Source organism: Myotis myotis, unplaced genomic scaffold (assembly GCF_014108235.1).
Source record: "Myotis myotis isolate mMyoMyo1 unplaced genomic scaffold, mMyoMyo1.p scaffold_m19_p_2, whole genome shotgun sequence".
Taxonomy (NCBI): Eukaryota; Metazoa; Chordata; class Mammalia; order Chiroptera; family Vespertilionidae; genus Myotis; species Myotis myotis.
Genome location: NW_023416324.1, coordinates 44,151,742 through 44,171,798, shown reverse-complemented (window position 1 = coordinate 44,171,798; position 20,057 = coordinate 44,151,742). Strand labels below are relative to the sequence as shown.

Below are 20,057 nucleotides of genomic sequence, written 5' to 3'. Positions count from 1 at the left end.
GGTTCAGCCAATCTATTCTGTTAGACTGTTTTAGGATCTTTAACAGCTGGTGATGACTTTGCAGTGGAAAGCACTAGGATTCCCTGCTGGTGGGTTCCAGCTAAGTCACAGCAGGCCAGCAGAACCCCTCCTCCAGAACCCCTGTGGGAAGGGAGCTGAGCAGGCTTCCTGAGCTATTCAGTTGAGCAGCTAACTTCATTGTGATCCCAAGCATTTAAGAGCATGATGGTAGCCCTTTTCTTAAAAGGCTTGAGATTTCTTTTCTCCTGCCTGGCGAACTTGATATATGGGTTTCAGTGGTTTCATTCTCTCTAAACGTGACAAGTTTTAGAGAATTATAATAGGAAATTGGAACATTTATTATTTCCCAGTTAGAAGAAATCTTGACTCTATATATCCTATGCCAATTGTGTGATTTTCTTTTAAATCTGTGATTTCCTGGGACTAATTAGAATTAGGCTTTACATACTTGGCTTTAGCCAACAGTTTTGGAAAAATGAGGTAGGGCAAATTATAGAATAAATAAGTGAATTTTCACTGCTGATAATTAATGGAGAAAATTTTCCAAAAGAATTGTTTCCTTCCCTAAACATTTATTAAGACATTAAAGTTATTTCCATGTGTTAAACAATTCTTGCCTTTCAGTTATCCAGTATATACTGATTCTTTGTGTGTTTATGCATGATCGGTCTTAAATCTGTTTTCTAATATTTTAGGCATTAAAACTGATTTAGCCATTACCAAGTTTTCCCTAAGGACTAAGTATTTCTTCATGCATAGAGAGGATTGTATCATTAAATCGTGTTTTTAAATTTCTAATAAGCATTGATTTTTTTGTTGTGGTTTAAATGAAAATTGAGTTAGTATGTACATAACTTACATTATATTTTAATATATATTGTATATACTAGAATATATGTCATCTTCCATTTCAGTTTCTTGGCAAGAACTACACTAGCTCCTTATATTTCCTAAGGTATTCAAACCTTCAGTAACTCTTTAACTATTTTGAAGTAATGCCTGAAAAATAAGTCTGAAGTCTGTCTTTATAATTTGAGTTTGAAATATATTTTTAATTAATTTATTTTAGAGAGGAAGGCGGGGGAGAGAGAGAACATCTATTTGTGATTCTATTTACTTATGCATTTATTGGTTGATTCTTGTATGTGCCCTGACCAGGGATCAAACCCACAACCATGGCATATTGGGATGACGCTCTAACCAACTGAGCTAACTGGCCAGGGCTGAGCTATATGTTTTTACTGGGTGCTTTTCTTTTTTTCTCTTTATGTGGTTCCTAGTATTATGTGTATGCTAGAGGCCTAGTGCACAAAATCGGTGAATGGGTGTAGTCCCTAGGCATGGTCGGCAATCAAAGCGCTAGCATCTGGCATGGAAGGGCAGGTCCCAGTTGACCTCTGGGCCCCCAGGCCCCTGTGAGCCCCCTTACACCTGAGGCATGGTACCCGAGTCCCCACACAGAGATGGCGGTGAGCATGGCCGGACACTGCAGGCCAGGGCATACTGTGGGCCTCTGGGTCGCCCAGCAGCACCGCACAGAAGCTGGGTGGGCAGCATGCTCTCTCCCAGCCAGCCTCACCGACCAGCTCCTGCATAAACGCACGGGGAACCTGACCCGGCCCCTGTGGTCCTGGTGGCTGCTGCCCAGCTCACCTGGAAGAGGCCGCGTGGATGTGGGGCGGGCTCCTCGCGGGCTCCCAGCACCTGAGCACAGGGGCTTCCCCAGCACATGAGCCCTGGCATCCCAGGGGAAGGTAGCAAGGGGAGTGAGAACGAGCTTGGCGGATACCCTGCATTCTCACTGCACCTCCATCCCCATCACACCTGCCCCCAGGTAGCTGACAAGAAGTCGCAGTGCGTCACCAACACCTGTCACGTTCCACACCACCTCCTGGTGGTCAGCGCATGTCATAGCGAGCAGTCAAACTCCCAGGCTCCTGGTCAAATGACCACCCAAGGGGACAATTTGCATATTGGGCTTTTATTATATAGGATTTTTATTTTGGTGGCATATTCTGTTTTGTTTTATTTTTTGGTTAAAGTTGATGTGCAGCAAGACAAGCACATATATATGTGAATTTTATGCTAAGCTAATAACTTTAAACTCTTTCTATTCATACATTCATTTTAAGAGGACTTTGTTAGTTTTGTCCAATATCTCAAACTAGTTTGTTTATATGTTTCTTATTTGGAGACCTGGCCTTGAACATTTTATAGAAATTTCTACTTTTCTCTTTTGGTATGCTGTTACCTAGAATTGTCTGAATTTAAAAATGTTTTGTGTATCTTCATAATGTTGGAAAGTATATAGTTAGGAGATATATAATATAAAAATTGAGCCCTGTAATATGTGTTAGATTTCTTTTATTAGGTAATTATGAAATGAGAATGAACAAATACTTGTTTCATTATCAAAAGAATGTCCTTCAGCCCGGCCAGTGTTGCTCAGTGGTTGAGTGTCAGCCCATGAACCAGGAGATCACGGTTCTATTCTGGTCAGAGAACATGCCTGGGTTGTGGACTCGATCCCCAGTAGGGGATGTGCAGGAGGCAGCCGATCAATGATTTTCTTTCATCCTTAATGTTTCTATCTCTCTCTCCCTCTCCAGTTCTCTCGGAAATCAATAAAAATATATTTTAAAAAAAGAAGAGGAATGTCCTTCAGATTCTTATAAAATTTTCCTAGAATAGTTAAAGTAGACAATACCAGGAGAATTCCAAGACTAATGCTGTAGTGGACCCTTCAAATTGGTCCCTTAGTTGTATATTCTTTAAATTTCATTGCTGGCTTGTTTAGCATCAGTTGCAGTCTTTATTACACGCACAGGAGTATACTTGTAAAAATAACACTAATGTTTTAAATAAATAGACATCTGACACCGATTCTTAAAACTTTATATAACTTATTAAAAAAATTGAAAAGAGTACACTGAGATTTTTATAGTTTTTAAATCAGGGGATGCCTTGATTGAGTGTATAATATACTCTAGGTTTTTTTTATAGTTTGCTAACTACAAATTTCTTAAACAAAGGAAGGCTTCTTTTAAGTTACTTAGGAAGTAAGCCTAACTTCACTTTCCTTAATAATATTGGCTTTATTACTATTAGAAAAATAATGAAATGAAAAGTTCTTTTTCTATTACATTTGGATGTGAATTTTCATAATTATTTTTAATTTGTTATGCTGAACATTTAAAACATGACCATTCAATGGGTTGATAGAGACGGAATGTCACATTATCATCACATGGTAAGGCATAAAATTTACTTTACATAATCATCCTCAACTTAAAACAACTTGATACAAATATTCCTAAGTCAATAGATGGCATTATATAGTACTTAGTATTTTCATTTTTTCTGGAGATATTAGAAAATGCCATCATTGTTTGTCTGTGTCTACTACTTCCAGTAAACAAAATGTTTTTGAAAAGAATGTAAGCAAATTATAGAGCAGTTGCCAAGATATGAAATCTAGACACTTAACTTCAGTCCAAAACATATTTTATTATTTTTGAGAATAATTGTGTAGGTTGTAGTATGCATATTTTAAATGAAATGTTAACCATCTGAACTTTCTATTGTTCAAAAAAGTTGCTTGTTTCAGCTGTTTGTAATACAAAATATTTCAGCATTTCTATTGCTAGCCTTAAAAAGAAAAGCACAGACTATAATGTCTCTGTTTTCTTTAGCTAACTTAACTGTCTCTTACATTGTAAAATTCATCTTAGTTATAGGATTTTAAAGTTTTCAAATTTGTGGACTACAGGACAAATTTTAAACTTTTTCTGTTCTAAGAGTATAAAATAGTTTGATATTTCCTTTTCATTCTAACCACCCACTGAAGTATTTTTCAACTTAAAAATATGTTGTTCTTTTTCCCACACAGTCTTGAAAAAAGTATTCATTATATCAGCTAAATAATTTTACTCCTAAAAGGGTGTTTTTTTCTGTTATATCTTAACAATTAAAGAATATTCTTTTTCGAACAAATGCTTAGTTTTAAAAGCACTGAAGTTTAATGTTTAGACATTAAGAGTTTTAGGAGAAACAACAAAAATTTCCTTTGTGCTTCAACATTCTAAGTTTATCAGAAGATTTGTAGAAAATGGAGATATTAGTTTTGGTCACACAAATATCCATGAATGTACAATTGTAGTCCTCAGCTCTTTGTAAGGGTTCAGCTGTCATGTAAGCTGTACCTGGGTTATACCTTTCCTCGTAATAATGATAATGCCCTTTTTTACATTATTTAGCACTGTTTGGGGGATACGTTTCAACTGCTTACTTGATATTTGTCTAGGATTTAAGGAAAAACTGCTTTATTACTTTTCACAGCTTTTTAAGTAATTTTTTCCATAATTTAAATTTATTTATATTATACTAGAAGTATGATAGTTTTTATCTTTAAGTAATCATTTAAAAAAATTAAACCATAGACCTGAATTCATTTAATAGCAATTATGTGTTTAAGAGGTATAAATAACCTGCTACCAGACATTACAAATATCCAGGTGCTCTGTATGTGCTGATGACAACAAAATTGAAACGAAAGACTGTAATAATTCTGACTGGTTTTCTCTGCAGAAGATATTGATTATTTGTGTGTGGTGAGAGATTTGGAAAATTCAATTAAAGGAGTTGTGCAAAGGTTTCATAAATTTTCTTTCTACAGCGTGTACACAGACATTGTTGCGTATTAAATCAATGCAGCACTTCACAATATATTTTCTTTGAAACATAAAAATAAATAACATTTAAACAGTTCTGCTTACTACAGAAACAAATTTTATTTTCTGTGAAGCATTTAGTCATGTGCTATCACTGACTCATACACATTTGCCAGCTGTAACAAATTTTATAGACATTTTCTCCAGAGACATAGCTCACATACTATGAATTTTTAAATGAGCAAATGGTGAAGAAGGGATGTCAGCAATATAAAAATTGATCAGCTAAAAGATAAAAGCATAAGTAAAGAGATTTGTATGGTAGTCTTAATAGGTTTTATTAAATAAAAATACTATAAAAAGACAGTAATGAACAGACTGAAGACTAACTGTTCTTGAGATAGAGAAAAATTATTCTGGCACATTTATTAGAAATTGCTTTTATGTCACCTGACAGTTGAACTTTTTTCCCCCATTTTAACTTAGAGTAGTCAGAAAAGCTCCTCAAAAAAAAAGTTAGTTAAATTCTCTAAGTGGTTTATATATTTTAAACACATATGTAATAATAGATATTTATAGTGTTATATAGCTAATTATATAGTTTAAAGCAGAACTTGTGTAATAAGTAAATGTTAGGTGATTTTTTTCCTTCAGCTCAGACCTCACGTAGGAGGAAAGTAGTCATTTTAATTCATGCTATTCACAAATTGGGACTCCAGGCCTCTCTACTGCTTCTCTCTCAACCTGGGGTGCTCTTTCTTTCTTCTCCATCTAGTAAACTTCTGCTCATGCTTTAAGGCCAGTTTTAGGTGCCACATTCTCTGTGAGACTCTCCAAGCTAAATTGCTTCATCTTCTAGGCTTCTACAACACCTGTCTGAATGTTTATAAATGTATCACGTTACAGTGTTGTGTATTGTGATTGTGTGGTTACAGGGCTCTTTCTGGGCTCTTCTCCACAAACAAAAAAAAGCCATCTCTATATCGTAGCCCCGCAGCCTACTACAGAGCCCGGATAGAAGTCCACAGTGCCTGTTCAGTGAATGAATAAAAACAAGTGGGCACTCTAAGAATTTTTTAAAGGAATTACCAAAATATTTTCAAATACTTACAAATTGCTATCTCCTTAATGCCTCATTCACTCAACATTTATTGAATACCTACTATGAGCCAGGCACTCTTCTATACACTAATGAACAAGACAAGAATCATAGAAGCTAGCACAAAAGACAATTGTAATAAACCATAACCATACATTATAATAATAAATCTCTTGGCAGTTTTCATCCTAAATTTTTAAATATACATTCTGAAACAGAGTCAGGCAAATCAGTTGAAATGAGAATTTATAGCCCCAAAGCTGCTAATTATAATGTAAAATAAAACTTTATCTTTGGGCTCTTTATTTTAATTTCATTTTGATTCAGCATTTATTCTGCATCATATACTGTGACAACTTGCATTGAATTATTTTCTGGAAAAAAAAAATCTTTTTTCTTTCATACAGAGTTACGTCATCTTGACAGCTATGAATTCCTGAAGGCCATTTTAAATTGAGGTAATGCTTCACCTTTCTAATTAAGTATAATCTTGTTAAATTTCACTGCTTTGTTCAGATGGAAACATTTTATTGACAGCAAATTTGGTACTGTCTGTCTACAAAGAAAATAGGGCCATGTGCTTTGGAGCTTTAGTTGATTATATTTTATCTGTTCTGATAAACAGAAGGAGGGAAGTTTGACAAAATCTGTGAGTTAGAGACTGATTTTAAGAAAACACTGTTGATCTGACCAGGCTAAGTTTAATTCAGAGAGAGGATATCTAAGTAAATATAAAGAGGACACTTAATTGAGTACCTTTAGTAGAAATATCTAACTAGATACTGACAGGTGAGTTATAGGGCACATCTGTCTGAACAAGCTATAACAGGTCTATCAATTTGCAAATATGCTAAATTGATTAATTACATATTAATTAGTTGTTCCTTTTCTTTAAAACAGTTCCTGTGGATTCAGCAATACAAGTAAAATATGACATATTTCTAAATAGCTTATTATAACTTAGCCAGCTAGAAGCAACATGAGTCATGATGTGTTATTAGTGTTTACTATACCTGTAATTGAAGGTTCACATTAAGAACTACCATTATCCCAAACTTGGTGGCATCAATATTAATTTTCTTAGAAGCTAACCCGATGTTGCTGCTATCTCTTAGAAACAATGCAAAATGAAATAATTCTGTTCTATTCTGAAAATACATTTCTTTGGAAATGGTATCTCAAATAATTGGTATCAGCTTCCTGACAAACTAGCTTCTTCTTAAAATATCTGCAAAGCACTTTATATAGTAAATGTCACTTTCATTCATTAAATTGTTCATTCTGTTGTACACAACAAATAATAGCTTATAATAACAGCTAATATTTATTGAGCACTTTCAGTATATCAGTATAAGCTCTTCATAGATATCCCATTTAATCTTCACAATAACTTATATGAAGTAGATATAGTTATTGTCTTTATAGGTAAAGAAACTGAGAAACAAAGAAGTTAAGTATCTTGTTCCAGAATTACCTAAGAGACAGGCAGGATACTAACCTGTGTAGTTTGGTGTCAGTCAGTACTCTTGCCCACTGTACTGCAGTAATCTGTGAATGTCGGGTTTTACTACTGGTTAAAGGTTTTAGATCCTATTAATCAGTAAGGATATCATATGTGCACACATGCAAACATGTAGTTATTATAGGGTTAAATCTTTTATAAAATTTCTGATCCATGGAAATCCAACAGAAAACTATTAGATGGTGATCATAAATACATATTCACAGTTAACACATTGGACAAGTGAACAAACACATTTAGTGTGTGACAGTCTCATTAGTGACCTTCAGAGGAACTGAGAATAGCTTTGCGGTCATTGAATCTAGTAAAGATCATTACATATTAGGGGTGTTCTTCTGAGTCTTTAATTTGAGTAGTACTTTCAAAAAACTTGAAAGAATGAAGTTTGACCAACCAGGTAACTTCCTTTTCCGTGGGAAGCAACAAAGAGAAGTAACAGTGAAATGAAACTTGACTTACTTTTGAGGTATTTCCCTGGGTTCTTTTGACTGTGTTTTCTTTTCTCTTTGGGTACTTTCTTCATGATCTCATCCATTCCTTGACTATAGTTCTTACCTTAGTGTATATTATTTCCAAATCTATTTGTGATCCTCCTCCTGATATAAATCCACATCTCAGCTGCTATACATTGTCCCCCAAATATGCTGATTTCAACCTCAACTGTTCTTTATTCTACCTTCCTAGGGTTTGTGTTCATCTAATGTTAAGGCTCAAAATCTCAAAATTCTGTCTCTCTTTTTGTTCCCACATCCAAACTGCTGCCATGTCACATCACTTCCAAAAATGTTTACTTCTCTTCTCCATACCCACTACACTAGTTTATTTCTTCATTACCTATCCTCCAGATTATCATCATCCCCATTGTAACCTGCCTCTCTGCCCTTTGGTCCCTTTTCTATATAGCCTGTCTTACTGCTGGAAAAATTATGCTTTAGAAGATATTACTCTACCATAGTCACGTAAAATGCAAATTTAAAAACTCTCCCTGATCTGACCACAATGTGCCTTTCCAATTTGTCATTGTGCCTCAGTCATTCCATATTATTTGCCATTCTCCAGACACATTCCTCATTTCTTTACCATTGTTCTTGTCTCCTCTATTTGGCATACCTTTTCCCCCAGCATTGTCAAAATTTTGCCCATCTTTTTTTTTTAAAGGAGTGACTTTTTTAAAATATATTTTTATTGATTTCAGAGAGGAAGGGAAAGGGAGGAAGAGATAGAAATATCAATGATGAGAAAGAATCATTGATCAGCTGCCTCCTGCACACACCCCACTGGGTATCGAGCCCACAACCTGGGTATGTGCCCTGATCGGAACCTGGGACCCTTCAGTCCATAGGCTTAAACTCTATCCACTGAGCCAAACTGGTTAAGGCAAAATTTTGCCCATCTTTCAAAACCTGCTTATAACTCACCTTACAGGAGGCTTCCTCAGATTCCCCTCTTCTGTGTTCTCATTACTCTTTTGTGCATTTGTCATAGCTGCCCAACTGGCATGACTAAGGGAAGGCATTAAACTATCTGATTTTGTCCTATGCCTTGGAAACCTCTACCAGTGATCATATCCGTGGTGCCATTGTGGCCAACTTCTCTGTCTGCACATCAGCTTCTGCCCTCAGTCAGGGGAACCACCCCATACATATTCACTCCCAGAGCCTTTAAAAAGTGAAGCCTTGCCCGAGCCAATTTGGCTCAGTGTTAGAGCATTGGCCTGCGAACTGAAGAGTCCCAGGTTCCATTCCGGTCAAGGGCACATACCTTAGTTGCAGGCTCCTCCCCGGCCTGGGCCCTGGTTGGGGTAGGGGCAAGTATAGGAGGCAACCAATCAATGTGTTTCTCTCACATCGATATTTCTGTCTTTCCCCCTCTCTTCCACTCTCTCTAAAAATCAATGGAAAAATATCCTCAGGTAAAGATTTAAAAAAAAATGAAGTCTTATAAAATAATCCTATATAATAAAAGCCTAATATGCTAAGTGTTCGGTCATCCATTCAACCAATCAAAGCGTAATATGCTAATGATATGCTAAGGCCGCTCAATTGCTCGCTATGATGTGAACTGACCACCAGGGCGCGGATGCTCCAACCAGTAGGTTAGCTTGCTGCTGGGGTCCAGCAGATTGGGACTGAGACAGGCTGGACACTCCCTGGAGCCCTCCCGTGGTCCCTCCCCTGCCCGATCGTATACCAGTGAGGTCCCGCGGCCTGGCCTGCCCCCTCTTGCAATCCTGGACCCCTTAGGGGATGTTGGAGAGCCGGTTTCAGCCTAATCCCACAGGCCAGGCTGAGGAACCCTACTGGTGCATGAATTTGTGCACCGGGCCTCTAGTGAGATAATGTTGTAGGGGACACTGGGATGCTTTATCTAGAAATAATGTGGGTAAATCACTTCATTAACAGCAGTATGAGGCTTAGTATAAACAGCTCCATGTATAATGTCAACCTTGTGAAACCTAGTAATCAAGCTAAGAATATCAGATTTATGTTATTATACACATGAAATAATAATATATGGCAAGCTATGATAGTACTACAAGTTCAGACCCTTTGTCTTTTTAGGGTTCTGGGCAACAGCAAATTCACAATAGGATTGAGTCCAAAGAGGATTGAAGTATCAACTTGATTTTTGGAGGAATTGATAATCTCCAATATAAGAGGTTCTCTGGTAGAAGCTTGGGGTCACTGATATGGATTGTGCCTAAGGCAAAAGTGGGACCTCCCTTCTTCCACAGGAGTCTAAATCTGGAACTCTGTGTGCTCTCCTGAACCTGACAAGAAAGCTGGATCTTTGAAATAGACTCCCATGTCCATGTGCTTCTGCAACAGTGAAGACCACACATCTGCCTTATATGTTTTGTAGGAGGTAGAATGGGCTAGTCTCTTCAACATTAAATTAGGAACACCAAGACCCCTTGGACTTGAGACTGGACAGTAAAAGGAAAACAAAATAGCGGGGAAGAGTGTTGTATAGAGTAGTGGCATGTCCTATTAGTAGTAACATGTGGACCAGTGTTCTGGACTTTGACCATTTAAATGTGTCACTTTCATGGGGTATAGAAAGCAAAAGAGTTGACAGAAGTTCCTTCCTCTTCAGACTGAGAAGTATAAACATTCTTCTCCAAGTACCAAATGAAGAATAAGCAGTGGTATAGTAATAAACAACAGACAGATCCTCTCAGGGTGGTTTAATGAGGTCGCTTGTAAGGGTTCATGATTTTAAAGTCAGTTCTAGTTATTCCTTTCTACATTATGGCTGACAGAGGGCCAGCCAGACCCTAGTAATGGAAACTTTGCACTTTACTAGGAATTTGGCATTTGAAAAATAAAAAATTATTAATTTTAACAGGCTGTGTAAACATAGTAGGCAGAGAAAATGTGAACAAAAAGGCAGAAAAGCAGAATAATTGAACGGTAGAGTCCAGCCCCATCATTGACAGTTGTGACCGCCAGGCTACTGAGTTCAGACTTTATTCATTAGGCAGAAGCGGACCGGTGAAGGAGCAATCCAAAATGTGTCAGAAAGAATAACTGTATGAACAATGAATCCTGTCAAAATGCTGCTCATAAACTGCATCACTGGGTTGCTTTTTATTTGTGTTCTGAGATATTCCTCTCTAGAACAGTATGGCAGTGTAGAGATAACATAGTGCCACTCCCTACTCTTGTGCCACAACATACCTCACATTGATCAAAGCATTTATTTTTGCTGGATCCTGAATTTGGCCTCAGAATCTTTCTCAACACAATTTTCCTAGCAGCCATGGTCAGCTGATGAAACATCTTTACAGGCACTGGCATTGTCATAGAGAACAGGGTTTGGATTAAATGTCCAGCACCAGCTCTGTTACCTATTTAGCTGTGTGGCCTTAAACAAGAAACTTTCTTCCACTAAACTTGAATTATAAAATGGGACTGATAACATTTACCTGTGGTATGGTACAAAATAATTAGTGCCTCCCCCAGAGTAACTAATAAATGGGTCTTCCTTCCTTCTATAGTGTTACCATTAGTTCTGGTAACTGTGTATCAATAACATATAAGGATATTAAAGTGATTCAGTTTTCTATAGGAGTTCAAACCAGAGTTGGTGGAAGTTGTCTAATTGGCAACCGATCTTCTTATAGGATAAGAAGAATATATATAAGGAAGGTCAATGCGGGGGCGGGGGAGGGGGAGGAGACATATGTACTACTAACTGTAATACTTTTTTTTTTTTTTTAATATATTTTATTGATTCCTTACAGAGAGGAAGGGAGAGAGATAGAGAGTTAGAAACATCGATGAGAGAGAATCATCGATCAGCTGCCTCCCGCACATCTCCCACTGGGGATATGCCCGCAACCCAGGTACATGCCCTTGACCGGAATCGAACCTGGGACCTCTCAGTCCGCAGGCCGACGCTCTATCCACTGAGCCAAACCGGTTTCGGCAACTGTAATACTTTAAACAATAAAATAAAATTGGAAAAAATAAAAAGAAGAATATATATATAGACTCTCAAGAATAGCAGCCCATCATGCTTTACTTCATAACTACCAATGTAATCAAGGAAAGGGGTATTTCAGGAGTGAAATACCATAGGGTCCATGTGCCCTATGGGAATATATGCCATCAGTTGCCAAAGACAGCTTTCTTTAAAGGCTTCCTTTCACACAAGGTCATAAGGCCAAATAGACAAAAACTTCTACCACCACTAGGAGTCCCCAGAGGGACACACTGTGAATAGGAATGTCAGTAAATACTGTCTTTTGGGGGTGGGGGCAGCTGTTGGAGGAAACACCTGCTGCAAGGCCCTTAAGGCTTATAGACAAAAGGCATGTAAATTTTGGAGTTTTTGATAGGCCCTGTTGGAGTTTTAGAACACTCTCAGAAGTATGTCAAAATCCATATTCACATAAAGTGAGGAGTGCTATGTCAGAGTAGTCATATTGACAATTATTTCTGAAGGTGAATCTTGCTTAGAAGGCTCAAAAATAAGCAAATGAGAGATTACCAGTATCTAAAGTAGGTATGAAATCACATGATGAATGGGTGTTTAAATCATTTCGTATCTCATCTATGCGATGCATGTTAATTTGGAAGCTAATTCTTGATTAATAATAATCATCTTTTATATCCTGTAGGCATTCAGAAGAAGTGTATTCACTCTGAACACCAACTTCTGCATCTGCCTGATCATATTTAAAGGAACAGAAGAAATGTTTGTAATTAATCTGCCCAGTAAATACCAGATCACAGCACTAGGCAGGTGCATGTCTAGATAAAATTTCTTGCAGCTAATTTAAACTTTCTACACACACCAGTAGATAATCTCAATGTAAATAATACATTTCTTCTTGACCCTTTAATGAATAAGCCAACATGTAGACAAGTATCTTGACTTTTATTCTATATCATGTATGTTTCTGTAAACTTTTAGCATTTGTGGATAGATTTAATAAAGCATTTATGAAAATGGCACCTTTGGTAGAGCTGTATATTTTAAAACTCATTAAATCTAATGGTGAGTAGATTTAGGTACCAGTTGTTCCATTTAAGGACCAGATGTGTATTAATTAGATTCTTTTTAAAACTTTAAAAATTTATCCAGAAGTTTATTGTGTAGCTATTATCTCAAGGGTGAATTTTTATTATACTCTATAGTTATTTCTATTGTAGAGAAAAAATATTTTTAAATTTTTAAAATTTTCACACCTTTTTTATAAAATACCAGATGCATTTTCAATAGACATTTAAATATGAAGTTGTTTTTAAACTGAACTATACAAATCACTGAATTTAAAGAAGAGAATTTTCTTATGGGGCAGTATGTGATCCCCTCCAAATTATTTTGAAGCATTAATTCTGTTTCTCTATGGTGTTGTTTTATATCATCATGTTTGTGCTATCACAAAATAAAGGAGAATATGCCCTAACTGGTTTGGCTCAGTGGATAGAGAGTCAGCCTGCGGACTCAAGGGTCCCAGGTTCAATTCCAGTCAAGGGCATATACCTTGGTTGCGGGCACATCACCAGTGGGGAGTGTGCAGGAGGCAGCTGATTGATGTTTCTCTCTCATCGATGTTTCTGGCTCTTTATCCCTCTCCCTTCCTCTCTGTAAAAAATTATTAAAATATATTTTTAAAAAATAATTTAAAAAAATAAAGGAGAAGAGGAATCACAGAATATGTTATAACTTGATAACATGATTTCCCCATAGGAGGTAAATGTTACTCCTTGGTACTTGACCTAAGTCTTAACAAAATTTGTATAGGATATTACCATGTCATTTAATTCAGTGTATCATAAAAATAAAAATACTATTTGAACATCTTAAAATTTAACAAATTAAGGTTGAAAATAATTACCATTTAGAGAAATTTAAAATTCACCTCTTAAAATGAAAATAAGTTTTTTTAAAAATATTATTAATTTAAATGACAAACACTAAACAGTAGCCCGATTAAGCCTAATTGCCTTCTCTGATGTATTAGTACTATTTAAATAAGATTTTTGAGATAATCGGTCTGCTAAATATTAAGAATATTAAGAACACTTTGTGACACAGCCTTATAGAACATTACCTAAAATATACCAAAAAGGATCATTCCTTTGAGTTCTAGCATTGAAACCTTAGAATGTAAGCCAAAACATGTAAAGAAGCCTACTTTAGTAAGGAAATAAAGAGTTAAGAAATAGATTGGTTTCATATGTAATCCAAGTTATGTAGGTATGTGCTTAATGCTATTAAATCAGTTACTGTATATTTGACCTCTTGATATACTAAGCTTTTGCCTTTCAGAACAGCTGGGTCTGCTAAGAATCATTTCTCAGTTCTCTTCATTGTAGATCAGATGACTCTCGCTTTATCACCCTTGGAGGCCACATGAAGGACAAAGCAGAAAGATCCACACACAAAACTAATGTTTATATGGGGGTGGGGGGTGGATACACTTGGCCCTGATTTTCCAGTGAACATAACAGAAAAAAAGACCAATTGAGATTTGAAACCATTGTGTTACTCCAGCCATTATTTAGTTGCATCCTATCCATCTCTTACTCTGTCTCTATTGAACAGAGAGGCTCCTTGGGCTGCCTTGACTTTTGTGAATGTTTCACTCACTTAGTTGTGGTTCATCATTTGGACAGAATGCTACATCGGGGATTTTTCTCCCCTCCCTATGGCTCAAGGGAAAATGACTTCGTGTGCTTCATATTTGATACATGAACATACACCCTATTCTCTTCATTTTAAGAAGCAAAAAATTATTGGCAAAAGAGAAAACTGCATTTCTCAGAAACAGCCCTTCCCTCTAAAATGAAGTTGAAAATAACTTAGAAGGGTTTATTTTTGACAGGTATTATTAGTGAAGAAAGTGATAAATCTTTAATATTTTTATAAAACCTAAATGTTTTTGTATTAAAACATCCCTATAATCCTGGGTGTAGCTGACAGAATTGCCTATTTCTGTGATTTTAATTCATCACTGGACATTTTTGATATTTGGAACTTAAATCTCTCAAAGTACAAAGTTGACTCTTCTTCAAGTGGTTTCTAACAGAGATAAGAGACATTTGACTCAAGGTAATTGATATAAATCTCCATGAAAGCTACAATGTAATTCAGTAACATTAGATTAAATCCTCTGGAAAATATTTACAGAATTTACCTATAACATACCTTGAATATGGGTACATTCTATTTTACTATTTACATACTACTTTTATTTTCAAATAACATTTCTCTGTTCCAGTTATTCAGAAGTTAGAATTTCCTCATCATTGACTTAAATCAACACCCTGTGCTAACACAAGTACACTATTACAAAAAATAAAAAAATAAGACTACACAGCCAGCCAAGATGCTGTCATTTGGGCGCACTGCTTACAGATGGTGACCATGGACAGCGATGTTCCTGCTGATTCGGCAGTGACTCAAGGCTGCTTTTCTCTGCGGACTTGCCCTTTGAGTCTTTATGCACATTTACTTTGAGAAAGAAATACTTCTTGATTTTCGCTTTGTCTAAACCCACTCCCTTTATCAGACTGAGACACACATACATTCTTGCAACAGCCTATGGTTGTTAATGTCAAAAACCAGATTTTCGTTATGCTTGCATTGTTTTAAAATACACCACCACTTAGCTAATTTGCTTTCATGCTGTCTTAGGTAATAGATATATTCACTAAAAATGTATGTTGAGGGGAAACCAAGATGGCAGCATAGGTAAACACCGGAAATTGCTGCCTCCCACAACAAATTCAAAAATACAACTAAAAGACAAAACGGACATCATCCAGAACTACAGGAAGGCTGGCTGAGTGGAAATTCTACAACTAGAAGGAAAGAGAAAAGCACACTGAGACTCAGAGGAGGTGCGGAAGTGCAGAGGTACGGAGGCGCGGAAGTGCAGAGGTACAGAGGCACCTGCGGCAAGGGCTGGCAACTGAGGACGCGGCTGTCTTTTTGAATCGGGAGGGAGTCACAAGCCACTGACTGCTCTGAACTCCAGCTCCAGTGAGCCTCTGGGGACCCAGACTCATACAGGGAAAAACTGGACTGTCTGGCAGCGGGCAGAACTCGGAACTCAAGTGCGGCTTTCTCTCAAAGGTGCTTGCAGCGATTACTGGGACACTGAGACTCAGGGCCTCTTAAGGCAGGGCTGAGGATCAGCCATAGCTGCTTGCTCCGCCCTGTTGATTCCCTGAGACCCCCGCCCCACCCAAGCTTCGGCAGAGGCTTTTGCATATGAATGCCCTGGCCCTTTGCAATCTGAAAATTATCTAACAAACTGCAGCTGGGCCAGACAGACCCAGAACTTCCAAGAGAAGGCCCAAGGCCCCACAGCAGCTTGCATTGCTTCACAGCTGGGCCTCATTTGGGCACCTCCAAACCCCAAACAAGGAAGGGGAATCTGCAGATCTCTTCGTAGCTCCTGCTGGGTAGCCTCAGGCAGAGACTAAATTAGCACCTCCTTAGATCCAAGAGTCAGTGTACCCAGTGGTCAGGGCGGGACCATCCAATTACAACTCCTCAGATCCATAAGGGACACACTCAGGGGGCAGACTCAGTGAGCACCAAAGCCCCACTGAAGCAAGTCTTGCCCCATAAGGGTGTCTTCAGCATGGAAGTTTTCCCACTGTAGACACAGCTGATTCTCACAGCCAATAGGCCTGGAGGTCAATTCCTCTCAGTGATACCTACAACAATCAAGGCTTAACTACAACAAGACTGTGCACAAAGTGTACAAAGGGGTACACCAAGAGTGTCCTCCTCAGGTAATTGGGGAGGCTGAGCCACTGGGCCCTATAGGACACCTAGCACAGAAAGCCACTCTATCAACACAGGGAAGCATAAAAGGTGGAGACAAAGAAACAGGACACAAATGACAGAAATGGAGGAAAGCAAACGACTGGTTATAGAGTTCAAAACCACACTTTTAAGGTTTTTCAAGAACTTTCTAGAAACCGCCGATAAATTTAGTAAGACCCTCAAAAAGTCTGGTGAGACTGCTGATAAATGTAATGAGGCCCTCAAGAAATCTAGTGAGACCCTCGAGGTTATGAAAAAGGACCAACTAGAAATTAAGCATACACTGACTGAAATGGAGGATATTATACAGACTCCCAATAGCAGACTAGAGGATCGCAAGAATCAAGTCAACAATTTGAAATACGAAGAAGCAAAAACCACCCAACCGGAAAAGCAAAAAGCAAAAAGAATCCAAAAATACAAAGATAGTGTAAGGAGCCTCTGGGACAGCTTCAAGCGTACCAACATCCGAATTATAGGGGGTGCAAGAAGAAGAGAGAGAGCAAGATATTGAAAACCTATTTGAAGAAATAATGACAAAAGTTCCCCTACCTGATGAAAGAAATAGACTTGCAAGTCCAGGAAGCGCAGAGAACCCCAAACAAAAAGAACCCAAAGAGGACCACACCAAGACACATCATAATTAAAATGCCAAGAGCAAAAGACAAAGAGAGAATCTTAAAAGCAGCAAGAGAAAGACAGTCAGTTACCTACAAGGGAATACCCATACGACTGTCAGCTGATTTCTCAACAGAAACTTTGCAGGCCAGAAGGGAATGGCAAGAAATATTCAAAGTGATGAATAGCAAGAACCTACAACCAAGACTACTTTATCCAGAAAAGCTATCATTCAGAATTGAAGGTCAGATAAAGAGCTTCACGGATAAGAAAAAGCTAAAGGAGTTCATCACCACCAAACCAGTATTATATGAAATGCTGAAAGGTATCCTTTAAGAAGAGGAAGAAGAAAAAAAGGTAAAGATACAAATTATGAACAACAAATACACATCTATCAACAAGTGAATCTAAAAATCAAGTGAATAAATAATCTGATGAACAGAATGAACTGGTGATTATAATAGAATCAGGGGCATAGAAAGGGAATGGACTGACTATTCTTGGGGGGGAAAGGGGTGTGGGGGATGCGGGAAGAGACTGGACAAAAATCGTGTACCTATGGATGAGGACTGGGGGGGGAACCGGGTGGAGGGGAGCTATTGGGGGGGGGGGGGAACAACTGTAATAATCTGAACAATAAAGATTTAACTTAAAAAATAAATAAATAAAACATTAAAAAAATGTATGTTGATGGGCCCTGGCCAGTGTTGCTCAGTGGTTAGAATGTCGGCCCATGGACCAAAGGGTTGTGGGTTCAATTCCCAGTCAAGAGCATGTACCTGGGTTGCAGCTTCGATCCCCAGCTTCTGTCAGGGCTTGTGCAAGAGGCACCCAATTCCTCTCTCCTCCCCCTCCCTTTCACTCTCTGGAAAGCAATGGAAATGGAAAAATATCCTCAGGTGAGGATTAAAATATATTTTTTTGGATGGGATAGTGGTTTTATTTTTATCACAGATTAAAGAAAACACATCTTTACATGAGAAACTCCAACATGAATATAATACATTATTTTTACCAATGGAATACTAGAGTAAATATGGGCTTCTGCTAATATAAAGTGATACAGTAATAACAAGGCCAAGTTAACATGAAGCATGATAGAAGTCAATGCCTATGGTACTGGTAACCTTGAACCATCTATATATATATAAAAGCCTGAACGACCAGTTGACCAGTTGCTATGACATGCACTGACCACCAGGGGGCAGATACTCAACGCAGGAGCTGCCCCCTGGTATTCAGTGCACTCCCGCAGTGGGAGTGCCACTCAGCTGACTGGCCCGTCCTGGCGGCCCACCAGCCCGGCGGCAGCCACTCACTCCCTCAGTAGTCCTGCAGGTCCAATCTCTGGAGAATGGGCCAGGCACTGACGGACCAGCACTGCCAGCAGATCCTGACAGCACCGGCCTCCTGGAAGTTGGCCTCAGGCACAGGGGCTGCTTCCCCTCCCTAGATGCTCCGCACGGAAGAAAGGATATAAAAGCAGCTGCCAGGTGGCTCCTGACAACCGGTGCAAACGTTAGCAGGATGGATCCGGATCCCAGGCCAGCAAGGGCGTCCTACCACCCGCCTGGAGGGCCGATCGCCTCCCAGCCTTCCCCCATCCCATGGGGACCCCACCCGTGCATGAATTCATGCACTTGGCCTCTAGTGTTAAAATAAAAAATAACAGGATAAAATCCTGCATTAGGACGTTTAACATAAAGTGATCCTGAAAGCTTAGAACCTAGTGCTCATGAGAAATAAAAAGACTTCACTCAAACCACTTAGACTTAAATTCAGGAAAATTCATTGTTTAATTACACTAAAGTAAATCAACATTCTTGGCAATACATAACAGTTTAATCTTTCTGCCTTGTTAAAAAAAATTCAAATTTGCACATGTAAAGAATTAAATACACATTACTGGTATTCTAAAATGTAAAAACTGTGTTTTTTAAATATTTATTGATTTTAAAGAGAGGTGAAGGGGAAAAGAGAAACATCAACTTGTTCCACTTATTTATGCATTCACAAGTTGATTCTTATATGTGCCCTGACTGGGAATCGAACCCACAATCTTGGTATACTGGGATGACACTCTAGTCAACTGAGCTACCTGGCCAGGGCAAGAAAATTACATTTAAATACCAAAATTAGGAATTTCCTTTAAAAAAGAGGGGGAGGGGAGGGGCTAAATTCCTCCATTAAACTTGCTGTATTTGTAGATTTTTTACAAGACAACGAATTATAGAGTACATTTTCTAAATAAATACTGAAACGAAAGGCATTTTTTGTTTTCCCACTTAAATAACTGAATATTAACAAAATTCCAGTATGTCTTGGCCAGTGAATAGAAAATAAAAGCCTCAACTGGGCTTTGGTCCCCAAATACTTTTATTTGTGTAGAGAAAAATGACTTTTCATTGTTTCCTATAATTCCATAATACTCAAAGATGATCATTTTATTTATACGTAGCAAAAACTTCACAAAACTTTTTAGCACTGTTAACATTTCCACATTTGTCTGGAGATAGAGCTAGTCGGTTTTCTTCTGATTTCTTCCACTTTTGGAATCCCACATGATTATAATGTTAAAGTAAACCAAGAAGAACAGGAATTTCAAGCAGGACACGAAACACACCAAAACAGGAAATAAGTCCGGGAACTTCTGCGGAGGATCCAGCGTTACAGTCATTAACGTCAGAAGGACCATAGTGATTGCTGACATAAGAAACTGCAAGGAGAAAGACGTATTATGAAGGAATATAAAAGAAATTTTAAAGTAACACTAAATTTGCAGCTGTAAATCAGTAGAACTGAAGGGTTGGGTTCGGGGGTACAATCTCTTTAT

The 20,057-nt window shown here is 38.0% G+C and overlaps 2 protein-coding genes across 5 annotated transcripts in view; one reads left to right on the top strand and one right to left on the bottom strand.

The window, feature by feature from the left end:
* Positions 1 to 12,774, top strand: part of LOC118676034 (integrin subunit beta 3 binding protein) — a 62,576-nt gene extending 49,802 nt beyond the window's left edge. For 2 of the 3 annotated variants that reach the window (XR_004974021.1, XM_036349294.1), the window contains exons 8-9: positions 6,198 to 6,248; positions 12,438 to 12,774. Coding sequence is in view for 1 of the 3 variants with exons in the window: in XM_036349294.1 (XP_036205187.1) it covers positions 6,198 to 6,247 (50 nt within the window). In the remaining 2 variants the exon portion in view is untranslated. Of the gene's footprint in view, positions 1 to 6,197; positions 6,253 to 12,437 lie in introns of those variants that run through there. The other variant, XM_036349295.1, reaches the window with a different exon arrangement.
* A 152-nt stretch (positions 12,775 to 12,926) lies between these two features.
* Positions 12,927 to 20,057, bottom strand: part of ALG6 (ALG6 alpha-1,3-glucosyltransferase) — a 46,692-nt gene continuing 39,561 nt past the window's right edge. The window contains exons 15-16 of one of the 2 annotated variants that reach the window (XM_036349292.1): positions 19,848 to 19,940; positions 12,927 to 12,963 (exon numbers count right to left, since the gene is read on the bottom strand). In XM_036349292.1, the coding sequence (XP_036205185.1) occupies positions 12,958 to 12,963; positions 19,848 to 19,940 (99 nt within the window). In that variant the 3' untranslated portion in view covers positions 12,927 to 12,957. Of the gene's footprint in view, positions 12,964 to 19,642; positions 19,941 to 20,057 lie in introns of those variants that run through there. The other variant, XM_036349291.1, reaches the window with a different exon arrangement.